Source organism: Panthera pardus, unplaced genomic scaffold (assembly GCF_024362965.1).
Source record: "Panthera pardus isolate Hobbes unplaced genomic scaffold, ASM2436296v1 HiC_scaffold_2, whole genome shotgun sequence".
Classification (NCBI taxonomy): Eukaryota; Metazoa; Chordata; class Mammalia; order Carnivora; family Felidae; genus Panthera; species Panthera pardus.
The window spans coordinates 144,331,427-144,358,204 of record NW_026526765.1 but is presented as its reverse complement, the minus strand read 5'-3'; the positions used below and the strand labels follow the sequence as shown (position 1 = coordinate 144,358,204).

Below are 26,778 nucleotides of genomic sequence, written 5' to 3'. Positions count from 1 at the left end.
TTTCTCTCCTCCTGTGGACAGAGAGGCTTCTGTTTTCCCCCCGTAATCCTCTGGTCGCGCAGGAACTTGGGCTTCCTGCGATCAGCCGGGCGCTCGCTCTGTGCGGTCTCTCCCTTGTGTTGCCATACAGCCAACGGCCGCCCGGTGTGACTTTCAGGTGTCTCTTTATTAAAGAAGAGAAGTGAGGACCTAACCTTTCGCTCGGGCTTCTCCCCTAGTGGCTGTAAATTAGGTCCTGCAATAACCGGCGACGTTTGTCCGCTGAGAACGGTTGACTCTCTCTACCTGAAAGTTACGATGTCAGCCTGCTGGTCTGGCAGTTCCCGGCCGAAGGGAATTTGCCCTCGTTTGTAGCTTTTCTCCCATTTAGGAGGAATAGTCATATTCCTGAAACTCTTTGACAAGTGTAAATGTTGTTGAAGAAAACGCAGGAGGTTTTAAGGGAGTAAGGATAAGTAATTTATCAATGATTGAGGAAGGGTTACAGACATATGTGCCCATCTGGGGGCAAAATTCACCCCCAGGTAAAACATAACATTGAGCTGTCAGGGTAAGGATTAATGTAGGGGTACAACTATTGGGGCGCTTCTGCTTATAGTCAGAAATGGACTTTCAACTAAAGATTGAACTTGTGCCAAGGCTAACACTTCTCTGCAGATAAAGCCCAGATGGAAAGGATTGCTGCCGTTAAAAATTAAATGTGAAAATGTCACTTTGCTGAAAATGATAATGCAGTCTGTGGAGGTGTTAGTCGAAGTGAGAAATCTTGAGCTTATTCCTCATTTTCTTAAGTGGTTTTGCTTTTGCTAGTGAGAAAGAATATTTTCTCCTTTTCCTGTTTGGTTTTAGTGTATAATTCAAATACTCGTGCTCTAGTCGCGAACTCAACATTGTTTGTTAACCCAGAATAAAATGGTAGTCGATCCTTCTGACTGGGGAAAAAAAAATGCCCTTAACTTTACATTGTTACCCATCTTTTTCTTAACCATATTGCGTTGGCTGTCCATTTGCAGTATAGAAAAGCTACGTCGCAATACAGAAACAGAAATCAAAGATGTGTTTTTTCATACTTACACTTAACAATCATTATTCAAAACAGTTAGGTTTCTTGCAAATCCGTAATGTCAGTGTAACCACTCATGTGGTGCAGTATTTAAGCATCTGCAGAAAAATGTATTTAATTTCGAAATCCAAGAATACATGTTTCTCTGATCCAAAAATGGATCAGAAATACTTTTTGCTTTTGCTTAGGGGTAACAGTGAAGGTTAATGTGGGAAGAGACAGTTCTGGCAGCAGTGGCAACTCTGGTGTCATTTTTGGCCATTGCATTAGTGACAGTGTTACTGGCGGCAGGGAGCTAAGAGGTGTGCACAGAAGAGCCTAGCGCTCGCTGGACATGTAGAAGTGGGGATGCCAGGAGCTGCTTCTGTGCATCAGTCTTTTAGAAATTAGGTTTTGCCAACTATGTTTTTGTCTTTCAAGAATAATGTAACATGGGGGCACCTGGGCAGCTCAGTCAGTTAAGCGTGTGGCTTCAGCCCAGGTCATGATCTCGCGGTCAGCAGATTGGAGCCCGTGTCAGGCTCTGTGCTGGCAGCTCAGAGCCTGGATGGAGCCTGCTTTGGATTCTGGGTCTCCGTCTGTATCCCTCCCCCACTTGTGTGCGCTCGCTCTCTCTCTCTCTCAAAAATAAACATTAAAAAAGAAAAGAATGATGTCACATAATTATTTGCTTCTACTAGATCATAACCTGTTTGAGGGCAGAAATCTTTTTTATGCGTTTATTCCATTAGCCAGTTTGTCAGCATATATTCATTTCATGCCTACCGTGTCCAGGTGGTGTTTTAAAATCTGGAAATGAGCAACTTCTCTTTTGGCAGGGGACGGACAAAGCCAATACATAGAGTATATACTGTGTCAGATGGTAGTAAGTGCTGTGGAAAAAATAAAGCAGGGAAGGGTGATAGGGGTGATAGGGAACACAAGGATGACTGTTTAAAATAGGATAGTTGTGGAACTTCTCACTGAGAGGGTGATGTTTGAGCAAAGCCTTGAAGGAGTTAAGGAGGCCAGCCTTGTGGGTATCTGAGGGAAGATCATTCCTGGCAGAGGAAGCAGCAGATGCAAAGGCCCTGAGGATGGAATGCCTATTTGAAGATCCAGAACACCAAGAAAACTGGTGTGGCCCAAGCAGACTGTGCATGGAAAGAGTCCTTGGAAACAAGGTGTATTTGTGTAGGGCTTCCGAGTTTATTCTTTTCTCACTGCCTGGAATGTCCTTCTCTTCTATTGCCAGATGTCCAGATTTGACCTCCTGTTCCCCATTTAACTCAAACATCACTTAAACATTTCCTGAACCTTTTTTATCTTGCTGGATGACTCTGCCTGGTTCTTAGGATTTTATTTTTATCTTAATGGTATAATATTTAGTTTCACAGCCTGTAATTCCTTGGAGGCATCCTATAGGTTCCTTGAGAGAAGGGATCAGGTTTGAGATATATTTGTGTCACCCGCAGCAATCACCATTGAATTTTGAATATAGAAAGTTCTCAAAAATCTTTGTTTAACGGATTCATTAGATTCTCCTAGCTTAATATGGAGTCTGGATTAGAAGTGACTTCCTAGGGCTCCTTCCAACTTTTAATGTTTTGTCCTTCATTAACTAGAGGTTTTAAGAATTCATGCCTTCAGGGCCACCTGGGTGACTCGGTTAAGCCTCTGACTTTGGCTCTGGTCATGATCTCACAGTTCGGGAGTTTGAGCCCTACGTTGGACTCTGTGCTGACAGCTCAGAGTCCGGAGCCTGCTTCGGATTCTGTGTCTCCCTCTCTCCCTGTCCCTTCCCCACTCACGCTCTGTATCTCTCTGTCTCTCAAAAATAAATAAGCATTAAAAAAAAAAAACGAAAAGAATTCATGCCTTCAGGATAAGAGCAATGGTGGAATAGCTGTTACTTCAACTATTTGTTTTAAGTTGAAGAAGTTTCTGAGAAGTGTATATTCAATAAGATTGACAGTTTTGAGTTTAATTTATTAAGCAGTACCTACGAGTGTGGTCCTGATAAGATGCAGAGATTTGAGTCCAACAGTAAAGGGGTTTAGCAGTGAGCAGTTTGAAAACTGTTGAACCATTTGCCAACCAGTTTCCCTTACTGCACTGAATTTCCATTCCCTGTTTATCGTTCCTCATGATACAACAATTTATTTGTTCATCTTTACCCTTTAGTAGTGCAGACTTCCGTTTCCTGCTGTAGTAGATTTTTAGATTTGATTGTTCCTTCACACTGCTGTGAGGTTTGATGTATATGAAGTCACACACCTGTTTTGCTAAACTGAAGTTTTTGATTCATTCTGCTGGAGTCACATATTAAGAATTCAAGGGTGGACTCAGAATGTCATCATTTCTTGTTTTTGCCCTCTGTATCCTTGAGCTATGACTGCAGAAGTTCAAACGTTTTCCTTGGTTTAATTGTTTCTTTAATTGATGTTTAGCCCCATCAACTTGGCAACAATAAACTTTAGTCTTTTAATATTTGCCTGGCTGTATTTGTGTATTACTATGAAGGACTAATGGGATGTATAGTTCATAAGCCAGATATATTTTTACATAGCCATCAAACAAATAAAACCCTTGGGTTTTCATTCCTGTGTTATTAATAAACCCTGACATATCGCTTTAAGTAAAGTAAAAGTGGGTTTTTTTTTGGTATGAATTATAGTGGTTGTTTCTGCAGATACAAAAGATTGTGCATGTAGAGCATGCACTGTTCATACTGAGTTACAAACTGTTGTGTAGGTGAGTTGCCTCAATTGTCATATGAACTAAATCTGATTATTATTGTTTGTCAACTAAATGCAGGCCCTAGAAGGAACCTAAGATTGTTCTTTCCTTTGTTGAATTGGTTTACATGAAAAGTAAAAATTACAAGTATGTGCAAATTTTTCTGTTTAAATTTTTTAGAAAATATTTATTTATTTTTGAGAGAGAGAGCACACAAGGGTGTGTGCCAGCACACGTGCACGAGTGCGGTATAGGCAGAGAGAGAGAGAGAGAGAGAGAGAGAGAGAGAGAATGAGAGAATCCCAAGCAGGCTCTGCACTGTTGTGCGGATTCCGATGCAGGCCTGCATCTCGCGGTTTGTGAGATCGTGACCTGAGCTGAAATCAAGAGTCAGACGCTTAACTGGACTGAGTCACACAGGCGCTCCCTCCTTTTTAAATTTTTAGAAAGATGCATCAATGTTTACCGATACCTTTTCTTAGTGACTCTTAAGACAGTGTGGCAGATGGGATAGTTAAACTTCTTTTTATGATCAAAATATAATTTTCAATGGTTGTAAGGATTAAGGTGTTAGTACGTAATAATGTATACCATTGGAGCTCTTTTTGTTCGGAAAAGAATTCCAAATGACTTGATTTCTTTCCATATTAATTGGGATGCTTTGGCTATATAATTAGGGTTTTATGTAGCCTGACTTAAATTTGCTTGTAAAGAATCATGTTAGGTTACATAATAGGAAGCGCAAAATAGTAGACAGATTCCAAAGTTATTTGTTTCGGCAAATTGATGACTTCATTGTAGATCCAGTTTCTCTCTCTTTGTCTGCCTTGCCTCTTCACAAAATTGATACCCAAAGGTTGGTTTCCTCATTGAAATCAGTGGTAATCAGTGTAGTCCACAAGGACAGTGTGATCTATTTCTGCAGTCTTAGAGTATGTCTTCCCCTTCAGTCTGGTTAGTTCCACCCAAGATAAATAACAGCTCATACTATCAAGATCCACCCTCGGAGCTGAGGATAAGGGTAGAAACATGAATGAAATGAGTATTCTGTTGGAAACGTGTAAGAGAAGAGTGGATGTTGGGTAGGCAAACAAGTGTCACTATTCCCACTTGATTAGTGGACGTTATTTCTTTTGAATAAATACTATTATTTCTTTCCCTGTAATTTTACATTGCTTCTGAGGTTGTTAATATCGGGAAACACATATTGATAATATGTGATTCTGAACACTGTACCACAAAAGATCTGAGTTCAAGGTATTCCTTATATCAAAGTATCATTGAAAAATTCAAATTCTAATATCATCGTTTTTGTAGGTAGTATCCTTGAAATCTTCCTTTAAAAAATTAATATTAAATTTGTTGAAAATTCTGAAGAAGGAAATAAAATGCTCAAAATTACAGTGATTTTTCAGGGAAGCCTGGGTGGCTCAGTCAGTTAAGTGTACAAATTCAGCTCAGGTCATGATCTCACAGTTCATGGGTTCAAGCCCTATATCGGGCTCTGTGCTGACAGCTCAGAGCCTGGAGCCTGCTTCAAATACTGTGTATCCCTCTCTCTCTGCCCTTCCCCAACTAGCGCTCTGTCTCTGTCTCAAAAAATAAAATAAAAACTTTAAAAAAAATTTAAAAAAATACAGTGGTTTTCAGTTTTCATGAGAAGATTATAAACAATATATAGGGCATTCCTCTGCCTGTCAGAAAAGTGGAGCGCTCTGTATAGGGTGGTTGTGTTATGTTTCTTTAGTAAAGTTATTGATTATTAAATTACTTATTTTGATTTTTAAATACATTTCCTTTTTGTGATTCCATGGAAAATATTTAAGTGTTAAGATCACTGAGGTCACCCTTGATTTCACCATTCATAGTTAACTGTTAACGTTTATTGTATTTCCTCCCATAACGTAATAGCTAAAAATATGTACCTTTTAGACATTCATAACATAAGATGAATGCATTGAAGCTATTGGTGGATTTGTCGAATGTTTGTGGCCTTAAGATAACCAAATATATTAATGTCTGGCTATCGTTAAAATGTTTAAAAATAACGTTAATGTAAATCGCACTTTAATAATTTGCGTGCATTTTTTTCCTCCGTGTATATCTTTTTTTCACAAATTGAACTTATCCCTTCCATTTCTTATCCCAAAGGGAAATCTTTGCTAATTTTTTTGGAAAGTCCAAGAATTCTTTTGTGTCGTTAGCACTTGGAATTGTCTTTGTACTTGTGGGTTATGGATTTCTTCACTGCTGCTGCTGAGCAAGGTGATTCTGAGTTGTCGTCTACCCAGATGAGCCAGTCTTCTTCCAGCCTCTGGTCACATAAAACTCTTACATTGGGATAAATTATACACGTGCTTTCCTTGCCCATTCTGCCTTATCAGCCTTCCCTTACCACATCCTTTGAACTGAAGCACAGATATGCATGCACGTTTTTTCACAGAAAGATCAGGCAAGGTAGAAGGATATTGCAGTGTAGGAGGAATAAAGGCCTGCGTTCTAGCTAATGGGTGTGAAATTCTTAAGCCCCTGAGGGGAGGCACTTCGTGACAGTGCTTTGAGAGGAGGAATGGTCTTTTTGGAGACTACCTGACCTGTCCATTGCACTCTGCTTTCTCTCTTTCCCAGCCCATGTTCCTTCCACAAATATCTGCTTTTTGTTTGTATAGCCCTGTCCTAAACAGCAGGTAACGCTGTCATGACTAAGACAGATACCATCCTTGTGCTATGAGTTTTACGTTCTAGTGATAGGGAATAGACAATAAACAAATCATGTGGGATTGTGATCAGTCTGTGAAGAAAAATCAAACAATGAAAAGGGAGAAAGAGTGATGGGGGAGAGATTATTAGATAAGATCATCAAGGAAAGCCTCTTTCAGGACGTGACATTTGAGAAGAGAACCGAATGAGGTAAGGGAGTATATGAGAACGGCTGAGGAAAGACTGTTTCAGGCAGAAAATGGTGCAGGATCTCTCACATGGGACCAAAGTTGGTGCCGAGGAATAAATAGCAAGGAGAGCTGAGTGATCCCAGGAAAGAGTGGCAGGAGATGAGGCCGGAGACAAAGGCAGGGGCAGATCACGCCTGTATACCAAATCCTACAGCCCCTTTCCCCCCAAACTCTTTCAGTCTCATGATGTCACCCCTAACACGCTGTCCACAAGAAGAGATATTTCTCCTTGAATCCTACTTGTAGTTTGCACGATTGAGCAGTGCCTCTGGCCTCTACAGGATAGGCAGTGATGCTTTCTTCTGCTCAATTATTCTTTTCTCTACCCAGTCTACAATAGGCTCCAGAGAGGTGGGAGTGCCAACCCAATGAGTGCCCCAATTCTGTGCAGCCTCTATACTGCTGAGATCTGTGATCAAGCTGGCTCCATTTCCTAAGTCACCTGTGAACTCAAAAAAGCATTTATTTTTCTCAGACATCTCACAACTTTAATTATAGGTGAGCAAAGTTTAGGTGAAGCCCAGTAGACCACCTCTATTATTGTGCTGAGAAGCATTTACATCTTTCCTGCCTTGTTTGAAGCCTGGTGTAATTCAAGAGTCACTAGCTGTCAGTCATTGTTGTCTTTGTTACCCAGGCGAAAAGGGCTCTTTTTCAATGTGCCAGACCCATTGAATTGTTTTGATTTCTGTGTGCTAACTAAACGGGGAAGATTGCCAGTTCGTCCCACCACAAATATATTCTATTTCCTGTCATTAATATATCTTAGTGTGATGGTTATAAGTTTTTTAAGATGGAAAAATATATGGGGGTGCCTGGATGGCTCAGTTGGTTGAGCACCCGAACTCTTGATTTTGGCTCAGGTCATTATTCCAGGGTCATGGGACTGAGCCCTGTGTTGGGCTCCCTACTGAGCACAGAGCCTGCTTAACATTCTCTCTGTCCCTCTGCCCTCTCCCCTGTGCGCCCCCCCCCCAATTAAAAAAAAAAGATTGAAAAATATACATAAAATTCACCATTTTAAGCATATAGTTTTGTGGCATTATGTCCATTCACATTGTTGTAGAATGGACACCACCATCCATCCCTGGAACTTCTTCATCTTTAGGAATTGAAACTTTGTACACGTTAAACTCTAACTCCTCATTCTTCTCTTTTCCCAGCCACAGACAACCACCGTTCTGTTTTTTGTCTCTGAATTTGACTACTCTAAGAACCTCATGAAAGAGGAATCATGTAATATTTGTCCTTTTGGACTGGCTTATTTTACTAGTATAATGTCTTCAAGGTTCACCTGTGTTTAGCTTGTGTCAAAATTTCCTTATTTTTTAAAACTAGATAATCTGTTATACTTCTTTTACTTCTTTTTCTACCCAGTGGAATCATGTGACTGGATCATGTGACAATTCTGTGTTTCATGTTTTTGAAGATTTGCTGTACCATTTTCCACGGTAGCTGTACCATTTTACATTCCCATCAGCAGTGCGCAAGAGTTCTAATTTGTCTACATCCTTGCTGATGCTTGTTATTTTCTGTTTTTTCATTACATTTATCCATACAGCTATGAAGTGGTATCTCCTTGTGGTTTTGTTTTACATTTGTGTAATGACAGCGATGTTGAGCATCTTTATCATGTGCTCACTGACTATTTATATATCTTTGGAGAAATGTATATCAAGTCCTTTTCCCATTTTTTAACCTGGTTGGTTGTTTTCTTGTTGTTGAGTTTGAGGAGTTCTTTATGTATTCCGGATATCAGTCCCTTATCAGATACGTAATTTGCACATATTATCTCCCAATCCATGCACAGCCTTTTCACCCAAACTGCAGTATCTTTTTTCAAAGGGATAATGTCCTTTGATGCACAAACGCTATTAATTTGGTAAGGTACAACTAATCTTTTATTTGGTCTCCTGTGCTTTTAGTGTCATATCCAGAAAATGATTTGTAATGACTTCATAATAGTTCATTGTATAATGTATCATAATTTATCTACCACAGCCTACTACTGTGGACTTTTGTTTTGAATAAGGTTTTATTTTATTTTATTTTATTTTATTTTATTTTTTTTAAGATTAAATAAGGAAATACTGTACTTGTAAAGGCTGACACATAATACAGATAAGTAATAAATAACAACAAAGTTGGTACTAACAATTATTTTTATTATTACTAGTACTTGCTACTTCCTACCGTTGGTTGGAAGATTATATAGCTAAAGAACTGTAGAATATTCCAGAGATTGTTCTGAGATATTTTTTTGCGTTTCCGCAGAATGAATTGTCTTTTTGTAGGCTTTGTTTTAGAATGACCTTCTTTGTTATTACAGAATACAGAGTCCTCCAAAATTATTCCAGAGAGCAGTTTTGTAAGAAGACTTTTTAGGAGAAAGTTAGTTATAAAACTTGCCCCAGCTTTTAATTTTTTTTTATTTTTTATTTTTTATTTTTTATTTTTTTAAAGAATGTCCTAATCTTTAAAATATAAAATTCACATGCTATAAAACTCACCCATTGAAAGTGTACAGTTCAACACAATTTATAGTATTCACAGGTGTGTGTATGACCGGCACCATAATCTAAATTTGGAACATTTCCATCAAACCAGATGAAACCTAGTACCCGTTGACAGTTCCTTCCCACTCCCTTCTACCCCCCAGTCCCTGGCAACCACTAATCCATTTTTTGTGTCTACAAGTTTGTCATTTCTAGATTTCTCATTTAATGAAATCATGAAATATGTAGTCTTTTGTGACTGGCTTTTTTCACTTACCATGATGCTTTTAAGATTCACTGTTATAGCATGTGTTAGTACCGCATTCCTTTTAATGGCCAAATAATGCCCCATTGTATTGCCATACCACCTTTGTTTATCTCTTTATCAGGTGATGGGTGTCTGGGTTGTTTCCACTTTGACTACTATGAATAATGCTATGAACATGCATGTACAAATTTTTGCATGGCCATTTGTTTTCATTTCTCTTGGCGTATATCTAGATGTGGAATCGCTAGGTCATATGATAACTCTATTTTTAATTGTTTGGAGAACTGCCAGAGTGTTTTTCAAATTTTCTGTTCCATTTTACATTCTCATCAGAAGTGTGCGAATGGTTCCAATTTTTCCATATCCTCATTAACTAATTCTTGTTATTGTCCCTTTTTGATTGTGGCCATCCTGGTGGATGTCCAGTGCATCTATTGTGATTTTGATTTGTATTTTCCTAATGACAAATGATGTTGAGCATCTTTTCATGTGATTATTATTTGCGTATCTTCTTTGAAAAAAAGTCTTTTAAAATTGTTTGCCCATTTGTAAGTTGGGTTGTGTTTTTATCACTGAGTTGTAAGAGTCCTTTATATATTCTGAATGCAAGTGCCGTATCAGATATATGATTTGCAGATAATTGCTTCTCTTCTGGTTGTTGTCATTTTCCTGCTGATACCGTTTGTAGCTCAAAGATTTTTAATTTCGATGTCCAGTTTACCTATTTTCTTTGCTTGTGCTTTTGGTGTTACATTTAAGAAAGATTTGTCTAATCCAAGATCATGAAGATTAATACCTGGGTTTTCTTCCAAGAGTTCTGTAGTTTTGGTTTTTACATTTAGGTTTCTGATCCATTTTGAGTTAGTTTTATATATGATATGAGGTAGGGATCTAACTTCATTCTTTTTGCATGTGGCTATCTAGTTTTCTCAGTATCATTTGTTGAAAAGACTGTTCTTTACTCATTGAATTGTCTTGGTCTCTTACTCCAACTCTCCCTGCCCCCCACCCTGGCCAATTTTGGCTTGTTCTTGAGTTCTCAGACCTTTTAGCAGCCACCAAGATTCAGACTCTCTCTTTAAATATTTTAAACTCAGTCTGTCACCTTCTCAGCTATATGTTATTTAAATTAAAAAAACAAAACAAAACAAAGAACTAGGATCTTTGCCACCAAAACTGGGTCATGTCTTACTATAGTGGATGGGAAGTTTCAGAGTGTCAATTAACAGCTGCCATTTATTGAGCACTTTCCTTGTTGTGCTAAGTGGTTTTCATACATTTTTATACGTTGTGAGGGAAGATGCCAGAGGGTTTTTGGGCAAGAACTAATACTCCTCCCTCCTTGTTTGGGATTTAAGTGTTGCACCATCCCAGTGGTTCATTCTTTATGCACTCAGGCTAACGTAAGGCCTGCTCACATACACCAAGTCTCCAGCCAGACTTCCTACTTGGGAGAGGCCTGGCAGAAAAACCACACTCCCTAAATTTTCTTTGCTGGGATCTTTTCTTTTTCATGATTTCTAAATGTTGGGCTGCTCTGAGGCTTAGTCTTCCTACCTCCCTTACTTTTAAAATTATTTCTTTATTATTTTTTTATTTTTGAGAGAGAGAGCGCAAGTTGGGAAGGTGGGGGGGAGGAGAGAGAGAGAGAGAGAGAGAGAGAGAGAGAGAGAGAGAGAGAGAGAGAGAGAGAATCTGAAGCAGGCTCCAGGCTCTGAGCTGTCAGCACAGAGCCCTATGTGGGGCTCAAACCCACGAACTGTGATGTCATGACCTGAGCCGAAGCTTAACCCACTGAACCACCCAGGTGCCCCAATACCTCTCTTGCCTTTAATGAACAGCGAACTAATTATGATTCCTTATATATGCTCCCTGTTTTCTGATCCCCAGTGTTTGTCCATTTTTTTTTTTTTTTCTGCTTTGGATGTCTTGCAACTTCACATTCTCTATTCTCTGAATTTCTAAATTACTAAGTTTTTTTGTAGATACCTGTCTCTTTTTTTGAAGATGATGATCTTGCTACTGAAAATCATTGTTCCCCTTCACCTCTTGTAGCTTGTTGTGTGTACTGTTCTTATGTCAGGAAATGATCTCTAACTTTGATTATAAAGACGTCTATTTCTTTTGGAGAATGTTAAAAAAAAATAAGATACAGAACACTAAATAAAAATTTTAGATGGTTATATTCATTTTATTTCTTGTTTTAAGCTCTCTGAGAAAAAGATCTGTTTCTTGGTAATCTTTGATATTCTAGCATCTAGCAGAGTGAGTGAATGCGTTTTAAGAAAAAATTCTCCGAGTGTGTGTAGGAGGGAGGGATGAGGATTATGACATATTTACTGTTTGATTAGAGGCATGTTTTGGTTTTAAAATTGCCATTATGACAAAAGCACAGGAACAGGAAAGGAGCGTTGAGAAAGAGAATGTTTTATTAGTAGGTTACTGAATCTTTAAAATTTAGTTTTGATTAATTCATTAAGAAGTATTTAATAAAAGTTGTTGCCTTTATGCAACTCTAATTATCTTTAGACTGATGTAATCTAGGCGTTGTGACCAACTACAATGTATCTGTTGACTTCTGTGATGGAGCTACGGTGTTAGGAAATCTGATCAGCCTGAAGCAAGCTCCAGGCTTCTTTATGAAAGCCATTAAATTAAATTGATTATTAAAGAAAGGGAAATTACCTTATGTCAGCAGAGACTTGATTTGTTTAATCTTAGACTTTGGATGTTTGATTAAAATTGTAAGGCATTCTTTCCAGTATTGATTTTCTCAGATGAGTATTGCTGGCATTTTAAGAAAGGTAATTACGAGTGGCATTCTTAAAGTTTATATGAGGAATTTTTTTCACTGATAAAATAATAAAACATCCTTAAGGTTTAGCTTATGTAATCTGTAATTTGTTTATAAACAAAACATAATGCAAAAAGATAATTTTCCTTTTCTTTTCAAAAAGAAAACTCCTATAAGGTCTTTACACCCATCATTAGAATTCAAGAGCTTATTTCACAGACAATCCCAGACACAGATATTTTAAAATAAGTCATTGTTAATCAATACTTATTATGTGCCAGGCATTGTTTTTAAGAGCTTTATGTGTATTAACTCAATCCTCCCAACAACTCTATGAGGTAGATATTGTTTGTTATTCATGCTACAAATGTTGCCTTATTCAGGCTCAGAGAGGTTAAGTAACTTGTTCAAAGTCACACAGTTAATAAAGAGTGTGTCCAGGAATAAACCCATGTAGTCTGCCTGCAGACTTCATACTCTCTTTCCTTCCTTCTTTATTTTTACTTTGTTTAACAAAGTTATACATACACATGGGTTAAAGAATCTAATGGTTCTTCTATAAGGTTTATTATAAAAAGTAATATTCTTTGATTTCCCCCTTCCTACAGGTAAGTACTTTGAGCTGCTTACTCAGTATTTATGTGCATGTCTCTAACACGCTTGTTTTCCTGCCTGATTTTTCAGTTGTCGGCATAATCTATTGACTTCTGCTATTGAAAATGCTTATTTAGCTCCCCACCCGTCCTGCCCAATGTCTGTATCCTTGCCAGTCTTCTCAGTGTTATTTCATAATATTGCTTAGAGCAGTATTCCGTGTTTTCTTTAATTTACTGTGTAAAATGCTTTTCTCACCTGAACCGTGTGGTAAATTGTGCTTGTTTTTTTCTCTCCTGACAGTTTATTTTCCTTGTAAATAAACAATTGCCTTTTCCTTTGATGGGTTTTTTTTTACTTACCACTAATTCACGTCTTTGTCAGTTGTGTCAGTCATATGCTTCTATTGGTTTCACGTTCCTGGAGAAATAGCTTCTGGAGCCTTTTGCAAACTAGACCCAGTTTAGACCTGTTGGATGGCAGATGTGTCTGTTATCTTTTGCCTGTTTTTACATTGGACCTCCTGTTGCTTGATGGCATGGTTTAGTACCTTACCACGGTGAAACATGTCTTCCAGCAGCTTGTTGAGAAAGGCCATACGGAGATTTTTTGAGACCTTGCTTGTCTGCAAAGAGTCTTACTCCTAACTTCACATTGTCTGCCTACAGAATTCTAAGTTGGAAATAACTTTTCCCCAGTATTTTGATGGCATCACTCCATTACCTTTTAGTTTCCAGTATTGCTATCAAAAAGCTTAAAGCAATTTTGATTACTTTTTCTTTGTGTATGGTCGATTTTTACTGTCCAGAAAGTATGTACACTCTCGTTTTTCTGCATTTTCTAAAGTGTCACAGACCCTTTGTCTGAGGCTGTTTTTACCAGCTGTGCTGAGTACTTGATGAGCCTTTTATTTTGGAAATTCTTTTTCTCTCTGCTTGAAAAATTTCTCTGTTTTCTCTGTTCTTTTTTTGAATCTGCTTTTATTCAGCATCCCTCTGGACTGTTCTGTTTTTCTTATTCTTTCTCTTCTGTTTTCTATCATTTTGTCCTTTGGCTCTGTTTTCTGGTTGATTCTTTTTTTTCTCAGCTTTATTTTCCAGTCTTTCCCCTGAATTAAAAGATTTATCCTTATATTTTTAATTTCCATGAGCTTCTTCTAAAATTTCTGAATGTTGGCATCTTATAGTATGCTGTTTCACAGGTGCATTTTCTTTATTACTTCTCTGATATTAATTATAAGTATTTTACAATTTTCTTTGCCCTATGTGGTGTGTTTTCTCTGAGTTGCTTTCACCCACTATTTTGTCCTTAGTTTTTATGTTAGAATTGTCTTCCGATGTCCAGTAATGCTTGGTAGACTGATCCTGTCTAAGGGTGGCATACTGAAAGCTATAATTTAGAAGCTCTGAATTCATGATCAGAGGTTTCCCATATGAGCTGTTCTTGAGTTGATCTGAGTTGGCAGTTTAGTTGGTTTAAAAATGATAGTTGCTGTAACAATTCCCCAAATCTTAGTGGCTTTAACACAATAAAAGTGCATTTTTCACATAAAGTCCAGTATTGGTGAACCTGATCAGCTAGAAACTTCTGTGTTTGTTCTTTGTTTTTGAGGAAGGGCTTATCAAAGGAAACTCTGCTTCTAGTTAACATGGGAGATTGTGCAGGAATTTTATGGGTGAAGCTTGGACGGCATATTTTTATTTTTTTATTTAAAAAAAAAATTTTTTTTTTTAACATTTATTTATTTTTGAGACAGAGAGAGACAGAGCATGAACGGGGGAGGGTCAGAGAGAGGGAGACACAGAATCCGAAACAGGCTCCAGGCTCTGAGTGGTCAGCACAGAGCCTGACGCGGGGCTCGAACTCACGGACCGCGAGATCACGACCTGAGCCGAAGTCGGCCGCTTAACCGACTGAGCCACCCAGGCGCCCCTGGACGGCATATTTTTAACAACCAGCTCACCTGGGAGGAAAAAGTGGTAGCATTTGCTGCGTGGGGTCAGTACTCCCGTAAGGGCCAGGTTTCAGGCTGTCAACATGGTGTCACATAATGCAGAGTTGGGAAGAGACGGGACAGTTGTGTTTCACTTGTGGCAGCTCTGGCAAACCACTGGCAGCCACATTTCACTGGCCAGAACCAGTTTGTGTGGGTCAACCTTAATTCAAGAGAGTATGAAAATCATTGTTGACTTGTGTGTCTGGGAAGTAAAGGAGCTATATTTTGGTGAACAGGTAACTGTTTCCACCATTGTTAGAGCTTCCAGTGTCATTCTCTTTAGATTTAGGTAGAGTTTCTGGAGAAGTTTGGGCCAGGCTCCTGCCTGCAGGGTGAAGAAGGCCTGGCCCAGGTATTCTGGGACCTGATTGAAAAAAGGGCTAGCATCAGGTATGTGTACATTTTCCTCAACTCCCTGTTTTCAGTATGATGCCTGTATTTGCTTTTTACTGCTGCCCTAACAAATGACCACAAACTTAGTGGCTTAAAACAATACAAACTTCTTACCACGCAGTTCGGTGAGCTATAAGTCTGACGTGGGATTTACTGGGCTAAAATCAGGGTATCGTCAGAACTGCATCCTCTTCTGAAGACTAGAGGAGAATCCATTTCTTTGCCTTTCCCAGCCCCCAGAGGCTGCCTCTATTCCTCAGCTCATGACCCTCTTCCTCCATCATCATAGCCAACTGAATAGCATCTCTTTGACTACTCTCTAGTCACATCTCCCTCTGACCACAGCCCAGGAAAACGGTTCTCTGATTTTAAGGAGCCATGTGATTAGATTAGGTAATGAGATAATCTGGGTATTCTCCCCAACTCAAGGTCTGTACTTTAATCAAACCTGTAAAGTCCTCTTTGTCATGTAAGGGGATATATTCATAGTTTCCAGGGATTAGGAAGTTGTCATCTTTGGTGAGCAATGCATTATTCTGCCTACCATAGTACCACTTGTTCTCCAAAGACCCTTTGCTTTATCTGCTCCTTGAAATAAGTTTACAGACTTTTCTTCAGGATGAAAAAGGGAATTTAGGGTCCTTCTACTTCTTAAGCTCATTATTTTACACTCCTCTTTTCATCTTCCCTTTCAGAAGTACCTAAAAGCACCAATTCTTGAGGCTTTGGCTAATTTTGTGATACATATTGGGTTAGCTCTTGGGTTTCTCTGTAACCAATTTGGGATTAAATTTTCTGAGGTTTACTTAATGCTTGACCACTCATTTAGTCCCTTGCTAAATTTTGTTGCCCTTGCCTTCCTTTCCTATTTTCCTCATCCTTGTGATTTATGCCTTTAAAAAAAGGTGTCGGGGGGGGGGGAAGATTTTGATATTGTTTGAGCTGAGATTTGGCAAGGCAACAAAATAGATGTTTTTGTGCATTTAGTCTCTTAATTAGAACAGAGCTCATACCTTTAACTACTATACCATCCTGCATTTACTTTATTCCTCCCACCTTTTTTTGAGTATGTAACGTAACCCATGTATCTGATAATATAAATGGATGTGGATCCCATCTTCTACATTAGATATTCATTTATTCAGTGTACTCTTACTGGTGACTCTGTGCCAGCCACTCTTAAGCATTTCAGATTTAAAGAGATTTGTAGGGGTCAGAGTCTAATAGAACTCAGCTGCAAAGGAAATTTGAGCACACCATTAAAAGTATGCTGTAGGGGTCATCTGGGTGGCTCAGTCAGTTAAGCGTCGGACTCTGATTTTGGCTCAAGTCATTTTGGCTCAGGTCATGTTCTCATGGTTTGAGAGATCAACCTCAGGGTTGGGCTCTGCACTGACAGAGTGGAACCTGCTTGGGATTCTCATTCTCATTCTCTCTCTCTCTCAAAATAAATAGGTAAACTTATTAAAAAGTATATCATAGGAATAGAAACAGTACAAAGGAAGCACTGGGGAATAAGGAACTAATTTTTCTTGGGAAAGTAAGAAAAGACTTCACATTTGATCTGAGTCTTCAAACGGTGTTGTTAGAGAATGGGAGAGAGTAGGAAAATGGAAGGGAGTGAATGGTGAGAAGTTCAGTGTGGTTGAAGGTGGGTTGTGTAGGGAGGAGAAATAGATGATGAAAGCTCAGAGTAGATCTGGATTCGATTTTGGAAGGCTTTGTGTATGGCGTGGTAGGGAGTTTGGATGTTAGGTCAGATGGAAACTGGACAACTTTAAGAAAAGGATGGAACAAATACTGTTTATTAGGAAGCAATTCTAGTGGCATATGTGGGGTGGTTTGGAGTGGAGAGACAGGTGGCAGAGTGAATGTTTAAGGTTTTTTTTTGTTTTTGTTTTTTAATTTTATTTTGAGAGAGAGGGAGAGAGAGAATCCCAAACAGGCTCCACATCATCAGCGCAGAGCCCGACATGGGGCTGGATCTCAGGAAGTGTAAAATCATGATGTGAGCCAAAACCAAGAGTAGGACACTTGACCAGTTGAGCCACCCAGGTGCCCCTAGGTGGTTCTTAGAGTATCCTGGGTAAGAAGAATATGAGTTGAGACAATATCTTCGAATCCAGGTTTACTGTTGTTTCTGTGGTTGAATTAACAGGATTTGGTGACTGAAAGACTTGGGAGGTGAAAGAAAAGGAATCATCAAGATTTTTGACTTAAGAGACTAAATGAATGGTAATGCTATTAACTGAAATTAGAAATATAGGAGGGGCGCCTGGGTGGCTCAGTTGGTTAAGCCTGCGACTTCGGCTCAGGTCATGATCTTGTGGTTCATGAGTTCGAGCCCCGTGTCGGGCTCTGTGCTGATAGCTCAGAGCCTGGAGCCTGCTTTGGATTTTGTGTCTCCCTCTGTCTCTGCCTCACACTCTGTCTGTCTCTCTCTCCAAAATAAATAAACATTAAAAAAATTTTAAATAAGTTAATTAAAAAAAGAAATATAGGAATAAAAATGGGTTTTGTTAAGAGGTACAGACTTCTAGGTAAAATAAATGCATTGTGAAAAATGATGAGAAAAATGAGATGAAAAATACAGCTGAGGGAATATAGGCAATAACATCGTAAGGATGTTGAATGGTGACAGATGGCGATTGCACTTAAGCGTGCTGAACATTAAGCAGTGCATAGACCTGTCGAATCACTATGTCCTCCATCTGAAACTAATATAACAATGTATGTTAGTTGTGAAAGTCTTTCACAAGTTTTAATATCACTTTATGGAATATAAATGGAGATGTCTGTTTGCAAGCTGGAAACATCTGTCTGTCACCAACTCAGAAAAGAAGATAGGCTTCTTTTAAGCACTGGGGATGTAGGAGAATTAAAGATTAGGGAGATCTCTAAAAAAAAAAAAAATTAAAAAAAGACGTTTGTCAAGAAAAAAAGATTGGGGAGATTAACAAGGTTGAAGCTACATGAATAAGTCAGGTCATTCAAGGGACACCGTTTAGCTCTAGATGAAGAGTAGGAGGAAGTGATGGAGATGATAAAGGAAGAGGGTAGCAGTCTTCTACATTGGTTTTTCTTCCTCCCTCACTCTTTTCGATATTTTTCTGAAATATTGAATAGATGAAACATAAATGTGCCTATTAAATATCCACAGGGTACAAGAAATGCTACTCTAATTGCTGTGTGTTCACTATCCTCTTTCAAGAAAAATTACCAGTATCCTTGAAGTCTTTCTGCACCTCTCCCATTCTATCCTGTTACCCCTGTACTTAGATAACCACCACCTTGAATTTTTAAAATCATTCTCCTATTTTTGTTTTACCACGTTTTTGCCCTCAAACAGTTCACTGGTTAGTTTTACGTGTTTTTGAGCTTTTAAAAAACAGAATCATAGTATTCATATTCTTCTGTGACTTGAATTTTTTTTTTTTTAATTCAGCATTTCTAACATCATTCCTGGTGTTTGGTCATTCATTTTCATTGCTGTGTAGTATTCTGTGCAAGACTAAAACACAGTTTATTTCTACATTTTGCACTGATGGACATTTTACTTTGTAATTGTTTTTGCTATTACAAACAGTGCTGCTGCTCTAAGCGTTCTTATAGATGTCTTTTTGAAACTCCTTAGGGTATAACTAGGAGTTGGGTCTGTTCATGTTCAACTTTACAAGGTAGTGCTGGTCTGTTTCCAGAAGTGGTTGTATCAGCTTACAGTTCTTTTAGCAGTATTGGTGCTTTGTTGCTCCGTATTCTTGCCCACACTTCATATTGTTAGACATATTTATATATCTTCCCTGATAGCATGAGTACTTAATGTTGTCATTATAGGTTTAACTATAAGTTTTTTTTTCCTTTCTCCCCTGTATGAAGTTGAATATCTTTCATAGTTTATTTACCATTTTAGTTTCCTTTTTTTGATGGTTTCCTAAGTCTTCTGTTTTGCTAAGTCATTTTTATGTTGAGATGTTTTTCTTATTGACATCTAAGTGTTTTTTATATATACTGGGTATTATTCCTTTGCCGTTTTTATGTATTGTGGCTATATTCTTTGTGTTTGTAGCTCTCCTTTCTTTTTCTGGTGTCTTCTGAACATTAGGCATGCTTGCTTTTGATATCAAATATCAAATTTGTCAGTCTTTTTTTTTTTTTTTTTTTTCTTTCTTGTTACCCCCCCCTCTTCCCTTCCCCGACCGGTCTTTTTCTTATGGTTAGCCTTAATTTGTGTCTTACTTAAAAGTTCGGCACTATTACAAAGTCATATAGGTATTTTCTGATTACGTCTTCAAAGCCTTTGTAGCTTGAGCATTGACATTCATTTTTAACCAACCTGGAGTGATTTTTTTTTTAGTGTAATGTAAGAGGTCAAAGTTCATTATAATAAAACAATGAAAACAACAACTGACTCTGGCACAATTCATGGAAATGTCTTTCTCTGTTGATCTACAGTGCCTACTTCGTTTTAAATTAAATTACCTTATATTTGCGTGGGTGTGTTTAAGGTTCAGTTCCATTAGTCACTTTCCCTATTTCTGTACCAATATCATGTTATCTTAATTACTGTGGCTTTATAATAATTCTTACCGGCTCAGCACGTCCTCTTAACAAATTATTGTGGTTTTATAATAATTCTTACCTGCTCAGCAGGTCCTCTTAACATTCTACTTGAGAGTGTCTTGTCATTCTTGTCTTCTGATCTAATATATATATTTTGGAATCAGATTCAGGTTTTCAAGTTTCCCTCGGTCTCTCTCTCTCTCTGTCTCTGTCTCTGTCTCTGTCTCTGTCTCTGTCTCTGTCTCTCTCGGGATTTTCATTAGAATTACCTTGACCCTTTGGAGCATTTTGGAGATATAGAACATCTTCTTAATGTTGAATCATTCATTCTGTAATCACTGTACATTTCTCCATTTATTTGGCTCCTTTTTAATTTTTTTCAGTGAAGTTTTATATTTTCTCCATAGTAGTCTTGCATGTTTTGTTTCATTTATTCCTACACACTGCATATTTTTTTGATGGTATTGTATGTGGTATCTTTTTTAATTACACTTTCCAACTGATAGTTGGAGAAATTTAGAATTGCAATAGAATTTTATGTGCTGGCTATGTCTTGTTATATCTATTAGTTTCAACACTTTTGTGTAAGCTGTGTTAGATTTTCTACATGGAAAATCTTGTGGCCTTTGAATGACAGTTTTCTTTCTTTCTTTCAAATTCTTTTATCTTTTATTTTTCTTGTTTTTCTGATACTGATGACAGCTGGTATGGTGCTGAATAGGAAAACCATTATTAGTTATCTTGCTTCTGATCTTAAAAGAGAGACTCTGTAAACATTTTCTTCGTGACTATGTTTGCAAAAGGTGTTTGATAGTATAGTCTTAATTAGAGGAAGTTCTCTCTTTTTTTTTTTAATTTACTAAGAGTTTTCTTTTTAATTCAAGAGTTGATGTTATTTTATCAGATGCTTTTTCTTCACCCATTGAAATGACCTATTTTTTCTCCCTAAATCTGTTAATATAGAAAATTACATCAATATGTTTTCTAATAAATCAACCTTGCATCACCAGGATAAACACGTTTATTTGGGTCATGTTATCTTAGTTTTTTTAAATATTAATTTTTGTATCTCTGGTCTTCAGTGAGATTGGCCTGCAGTGTTCATTTCTCATACATTCCTTGTCTCATTTTGTGTCATGTTAACCTCATAAAAATGAATTGAGGATGTTAATTCTTTGTGCTCTGGAGAGTTGTGTTAAATTGGAATGATCTGTCTCTTGAATCATTGGTCAGACTTGGTGTTAAAGTCATCAGGGCTTGATTTATTTTTGGTAGAGATCTTTTAAATTACTGTTTATTCTCTTTATGATAATAGGATTAATAAAGTTTTTCTATTTCTCCTTTGGAGTGTTTTACTAATTTTTTGAAGGCATTTTTTGCCACTTCATCTTAGATTTTTAAATCTATTGGCTTAAGATCTTCATCATACTAATTTATTATCTATTAAATTTCTGCAGCATCTGTAACTAGGTCTCCCTTTTGGATTATATATTGCTAGTGTATAGAAATACAGCTGTTTTTTGAGTGTTAATTTTGTATCTTGAACTTTGGTAGATTTGTTTATTAACTTTAATAGTTTTTTATGGATTCTTTTGAGTTTTGTAGACATATGATAAGTCTATCACAGATGTCATGTGTGAATAGAAATTCTACTTCTTTCCAATTTGAACGCCTGTTTGTGATTTTTAAAAAACATTCTTTTGGGGCGCCTGGGTGGCTCGGTCAGTTGAGCATCCGACTTCGGCTCAGGTCACGATCTCGCGGTCCGTGAGTTCGAGCCCCATGTCGGGCTCCGTGCTGACAGCTCGGAGCCTGGAGCCTGTTTCGGATTCTGTGTCTCCCTCTCTCTCTGCCCCTCCCCTGTTCATGCTCTGTCTCTCTCTGTCTCAAAAATAAATAAACGTTAAAACAAAAAACAAAAAAACCCCATTCTTTTAATTATTATTTTTTTTAAAATTTATTTAAGCAATCTCTACACCCAATGTGGGGCTCAAACTCACGACCCCAAGATCAATAGTCACATGCTCTTCTGCCCCCCGTCGGGCTCTGTGCTGACAGCTGAGAGCCTGGAACCTGCTTCGGATTCTGTGTCTCCCTCTCCCTCTCTGCCCCTCCCCTGCTCATGCTCTGTCTCTCAAAAATGAATAAGTATTAAAAAAGAATTGTAAAAAGTCATATGCTCTTCTTACTGAGCCAGCCAGGCGCCCCAAAACATCCTTTTAGTTATTGATTATATTATCCAATTGCAATGTGGTTAAAGAATACAGTCTTTATAAAACCAATCCTTTGAAACATGATAATCATTCACTTGATTTTCTTTATAGTTTTATTTTTATTACCTATATGTGTGTCACTAAATAAAATATTATTATTTAGTTTTGCATTTTTTTGGAATTTATATTAGTGGAATGATTACATGTCATTCTGGTATTTGCTTTCTTCCCCCTGCTATAGACTGAATTCTGTCCCCCCACCTCCCAAATTCATATATTGAAGCCCTAACCCCCAATTTGATGGTATTTGGTATTGGGGCTTTGGGAGATACTTAGGTCTAGATTAAGTCATGAGGTGGGGCCCTCGTGATACTAGTGCGCTTATAAGAAGAGACCCCAGAGAGCTCGTTCCTGTTTTCTTTCCCTATCATGTGAGGCCCGTATGAAAAGAAACTGTCTTCAAGCCAGGAAGAGAGCACTCACCAGAAATCAACTATGCCAGCATTTTTTGTTTGTTTGTTTTAATGCTGGCACTTTGATCTTGAATCACTAGTTTCCACAATAATGAAAAAAAAATTTCTGTTAAAGCCACTGAGTCTGTGGTATTTTGTTATGGTAACCCGAGCTCAGATAAAGGGAAGGCCCTTTTCCACATTAAGTTTTTGACAATCCTTCATATGATGGGTATAATTTATTTCCTTACGTTTTGCTTCTTGGGGCGCCTGGGGGTCTTTGTTGGTTAAGTGCCGACTTCGGCTCAGGTCATGATCTCATGGTTCCTGGGTCCGAGCCCCACGTCAGGCTCTGTGCTGACAGCTCGGAGCCTGGAGCCTGCTTCGGATTCTGTGTCTCCCTCTCTCTCTGCTCCTCGCCTACTTGCACTCTGCCTTTCTCTCTGTCTCTCAAAAATAAATAAACATTAAAAAAAAATTTTTTTTAATAAAAAAAGAAGTGTTCTTGTTACAGGATTCCATTGTGTGAACGTACCATAATTTATCCATTCTGGAATTGGTGGACATTTGGGTAATTTCAGGGTTTTTTTTGGTCATTACAGTGCTTTGATGAACATCTACATGTCTTTTGCTATACAGGTTAAGAGTTTATTGTGTATATGTAATTGCCAACACTGCTTTGTTTTTGATCTTCAAAAACAATGATTTCATATGGTTTAGTATAGTATCTAGGAGTGGAAATGCTGGACTATAAAACTGTTTTCTCAAGTGATTATGCCATTTACCCTCCCACTTGGTGTGATGAGTTTCTTTGGTCCCACATTTGGTACTGACAGACTTTTATGCTTGGCTACTGTGGTGCATGTGGAGTTATTTCCTTGTACTTTAATTTGTATTTCACTTTGTTACATTTTAACTTCTTTTCATATATTTATGGACCATCGTATTTCCTTTCCTGTGAAGTTCCTATTTGTGATTTTCCCCCGTTTTCTATTGCAGTGTTTGAGAGCTGGCTCTTTTTTACTGGGATGTGAATTGCTTGGTGAATTTAAAATCTTTTGAGCCAAATCTTGGTTTTAGGCTGTGCTTACATGACTAACATGGATGAATTCATCTCAGTTTGCATTTAAACAATTGGAAACTCTAAACTACTGTGTTTTTCTTCCAATAAAATATAGATCAGGTACATGAATTATTTATAATTTTCTCTCTCTGTTTCAGTTTACTTATTTGTAAAACAATGGGCTTTGACTGGTTAATACCTAGTATCCCTTTTACTAGTGTCTTTAATTCATCTAATATTTTTCTTCTTGGTTTTTGAAACTTAGAAATGTTAGTTTTATTATAGTACCAAACTGTAAAATGTTGGTTTGGTTTTGTTTTTTCCTTTTTGTTTTTCATCAGAAAATGGTGGATTTTGTTTCTGTGAGATGTGATGTTAGCTTTCCAAGGACCGCTCCTTAGGTTAATGTCCCTGAGAGATATTAGTGCCTTTTACTTTTTTTTTAATTCTTAAAATGCTGTTAAACCTAGAAATTTAATCCTAACATGTATGAATTATTCTTTCTCAGAGTGAAGATACACAACAGCAAATCATCAGGGAGACATTCCATTTGGTATCTAAGAGAGATGAAAATGTTTGTAATTTCCTAGAAGGAGGATTGTAAGTAAAGCATTTCATGAACATTTCTAATCTTTGGCTGTATGATTAAAATATATGCTGTTTAATTGGTTAATGGTAAAAATTTCCTACTTTTTATGAATTGGATTAGGAGATTACCACCTATGTTAGCTGTAAATCTAACTTGAATTTTTTGAAGATATGCAGTCTTTGTTGTTTTTTTAAAAATTTTTGTGGAGTCATTTTATATAAAGGTCATGGCAACAATTCACACGTTGCAGGGACATGTAAAATTATAAACTAAGTTTCCCTTTCCTGACTTTAGTCTTTCTCGATTTCTTGTGTATCCTTCTAGAAAATTAAGTTTTTTATGACTAACATATAAAAGTAAAATCTTATGGGATGCGTGGGTGGCTCAGTTGGTTAAGCATCCAGCTTCTGCTCAGGTCATGATCTTGTGGTCCGTGAATTCGAGCCCACTTTGGGCTCTGTGCTGACAGCTCAGAGGCTGGAGCCTGCTTTAGATTCTGTGTCTCCCTCTCTCTCTGCCCCTCCCCTGCTCGCACTCTGTCTCTCTCTCTCAAAAATAAAGAAACATTAAAAAACAAAAAAAAAACCCTCAAAACTTTTACTTATGGGATCACACTAGGTATGCTTGTTTGCATGTTACTTGTTTTCACTTAATATTTTGAAAAGCATATAAGCACATTTAGAACAGCCTAGGTAAATGGACCTGTTCATAGAAATTTAGATTACATTCTTTATATTATTGTAAACAAGCCTGAAGTCTGCTTTTCGCATATATATCAGTGTGAATGTATATGTATCTATGTATAGGCATATGTATATAGATAGAATTCAGCTAATACAGTTTTCTGTTTTTTAAAATGAATAAATAAAAATCAATTATAATTATCTTGCCAACTATTATAAATACTTTTAAATTAATAGATTCCATGAAAGCAGTGTGTTCTCAAAATAGCTTTATAAATGTTCCCTCTAGTGTTTATATAATCAATTTCTTAATATTTCCTCATTGACAATTCAAACACTAAACTAGCTGAGCCCCATTATGAATAATCAGAGATTAGTCAGAGAAACCCACACTTTTCTGTATTTTAATGTGTATGATTTATGTTATGAAAAAGAGTTTGGATAATAAAAAATTCATTCTTTGTTGATCATAAATTATTTTTTAATCATGTAGAAAGTTTACTTGAATTTCTTAAAAGGGTATATCATGCTCCAGTTAAATTTTGCAAATACACATTTACAATTTATAAACTTACTTGTTTTTTTTGTTTTTGTTTTTGTTTTTGTTTTTTTGGCAAAAGAGTGAGGGAGCTTGAGCAGGGGAGGGGCAGAGAGAGAGGGAGAGGGAGCATCCCAAGCAGGCTCCGTCTGTCACTGTAGAGCCCAGCATGGGGCTGGATCCCAGGAAGCGTGAGACCATGACCCGAGCCAAAATCAAGAGTGAGACACTCAGTGTATCACTCAGCTTAACCAGCTGAGCTACCCAGCAGCCTCTCTCAGCCTCTTAATGTCACTCTTAAGAATCCATCTTAAGTAGCAAATCCATCAATATGGAATCCCCCTATTTTGAATCTCTTTGTAGTGTTTTCTACTCTGATCATTTTTTCTTATTTGTTTATTGTTTCTTACCCACTCTCAGTACCTGGCAAATGGTAGGTACTCAGTAGATAGCTTAATGAATTAATGAACTAAAATTAAGCACCAGCTTCTTTTACTTGTTATCTCTGAAGAAAACAGCCACGATAATTTACTTAATCTCCCAAGTTCACTTGAATGCTATGCCTTTAAATGCTATGCCCAGACATTTTATAAAGGGTTTTAAACACATTGTCAGTTTGCTTGAGCTAATGAAAATGTGTTTCATTTTATCCCTATACCATTCCATTTTTTGGTTTTGTTTTGTCATTTAGGTTAATTGGAGGATCTGACAACAAACTGATTTATAGACATTATGCAACATTATACTTTGTCTTCTGTGTGGATTCTTCAGAAAGTGAACTTGGCATTTTAGATCTAATTCAAGTAAGTTAACACTTATTGTCTTAATACCATTTTTGGCATTTATATATTTTAAAACTTGTATGCTCTAAATTTTCTAAAATGATGTTATGTTTGGTAAGAAATAAATTGTTGCATAGTAGATATTAGATGAGTGAAATGGGGACTAAGGGTGCTAAAACACATGGGTAAATTTAATCAGATTAAGACTAATCACAATTAATTTAATCATGCCCTTTTTTCCTGTTAACGTAAGTCATGCAAGAAGCCCACGATTCCGGATCTCTTACCATGTGTATCCAGATCTGATCCCCAAACCCACCCCTCCCTGCCTCCTGAAAATCTTTCTTAATGTCCCTGGAACTCAAGGTCAGTCATAAGCACATTCCTCTGTATCTTCAACCTCTTTGTTAATGTTGCCTTCACTTTTTTGCTGTAATAAATTACATCTGGCTTCCCTGCTGACACTACCTGTAACCATCTCAAGTAATAACAGTACTGCTCTCTTCTCTTCATACTGCTGAGCCTGCTAGTGTTTTCTTTGCTTCTTGTTGCTTTTTCCAGACCATTCTCTTGTTTAAAATGCCTCCAAACTTTGTTTCTTGTTTGTAAACTATACCACCTTCTCT

At 37.4% G+C, this 26,778-nt stretch overlaps 1 protein-coding gene across 5 annotated transcripts in view; it reads left to right on the top strand.

Moving 5' to 3' along the window:
- AP3S1 (adaptor related protein complex 3 subunit sigma 1) overlaps window positions 1-26,778 on the top strand; it is a 72,110-nt gene that overhangs the window by 629 nt on the left and 44,703 nt on the right. For all 5 annotated transcript variants that reach the window (XR_008423926.1, XM_019469609.2, XM_019469608.2 and 2 more), the window contains exons 2-3: window positions 24,069-24,160; window positions 26,062-26,173. Coding sequence is in view for 4 of the 5 variants with exons in the window: in XM_019469609.2 (XP_019325154.1) it covers window positions 24,069-24,160; window positions 26,062-26,173 (204 nt within the window). In the remaining variant the exon portion in view is untranslated. The remainder of the gene's footprint in view (window positions 1-24,068; window positions 24,161-26,061; window positions 26,174-26,778) is intronic.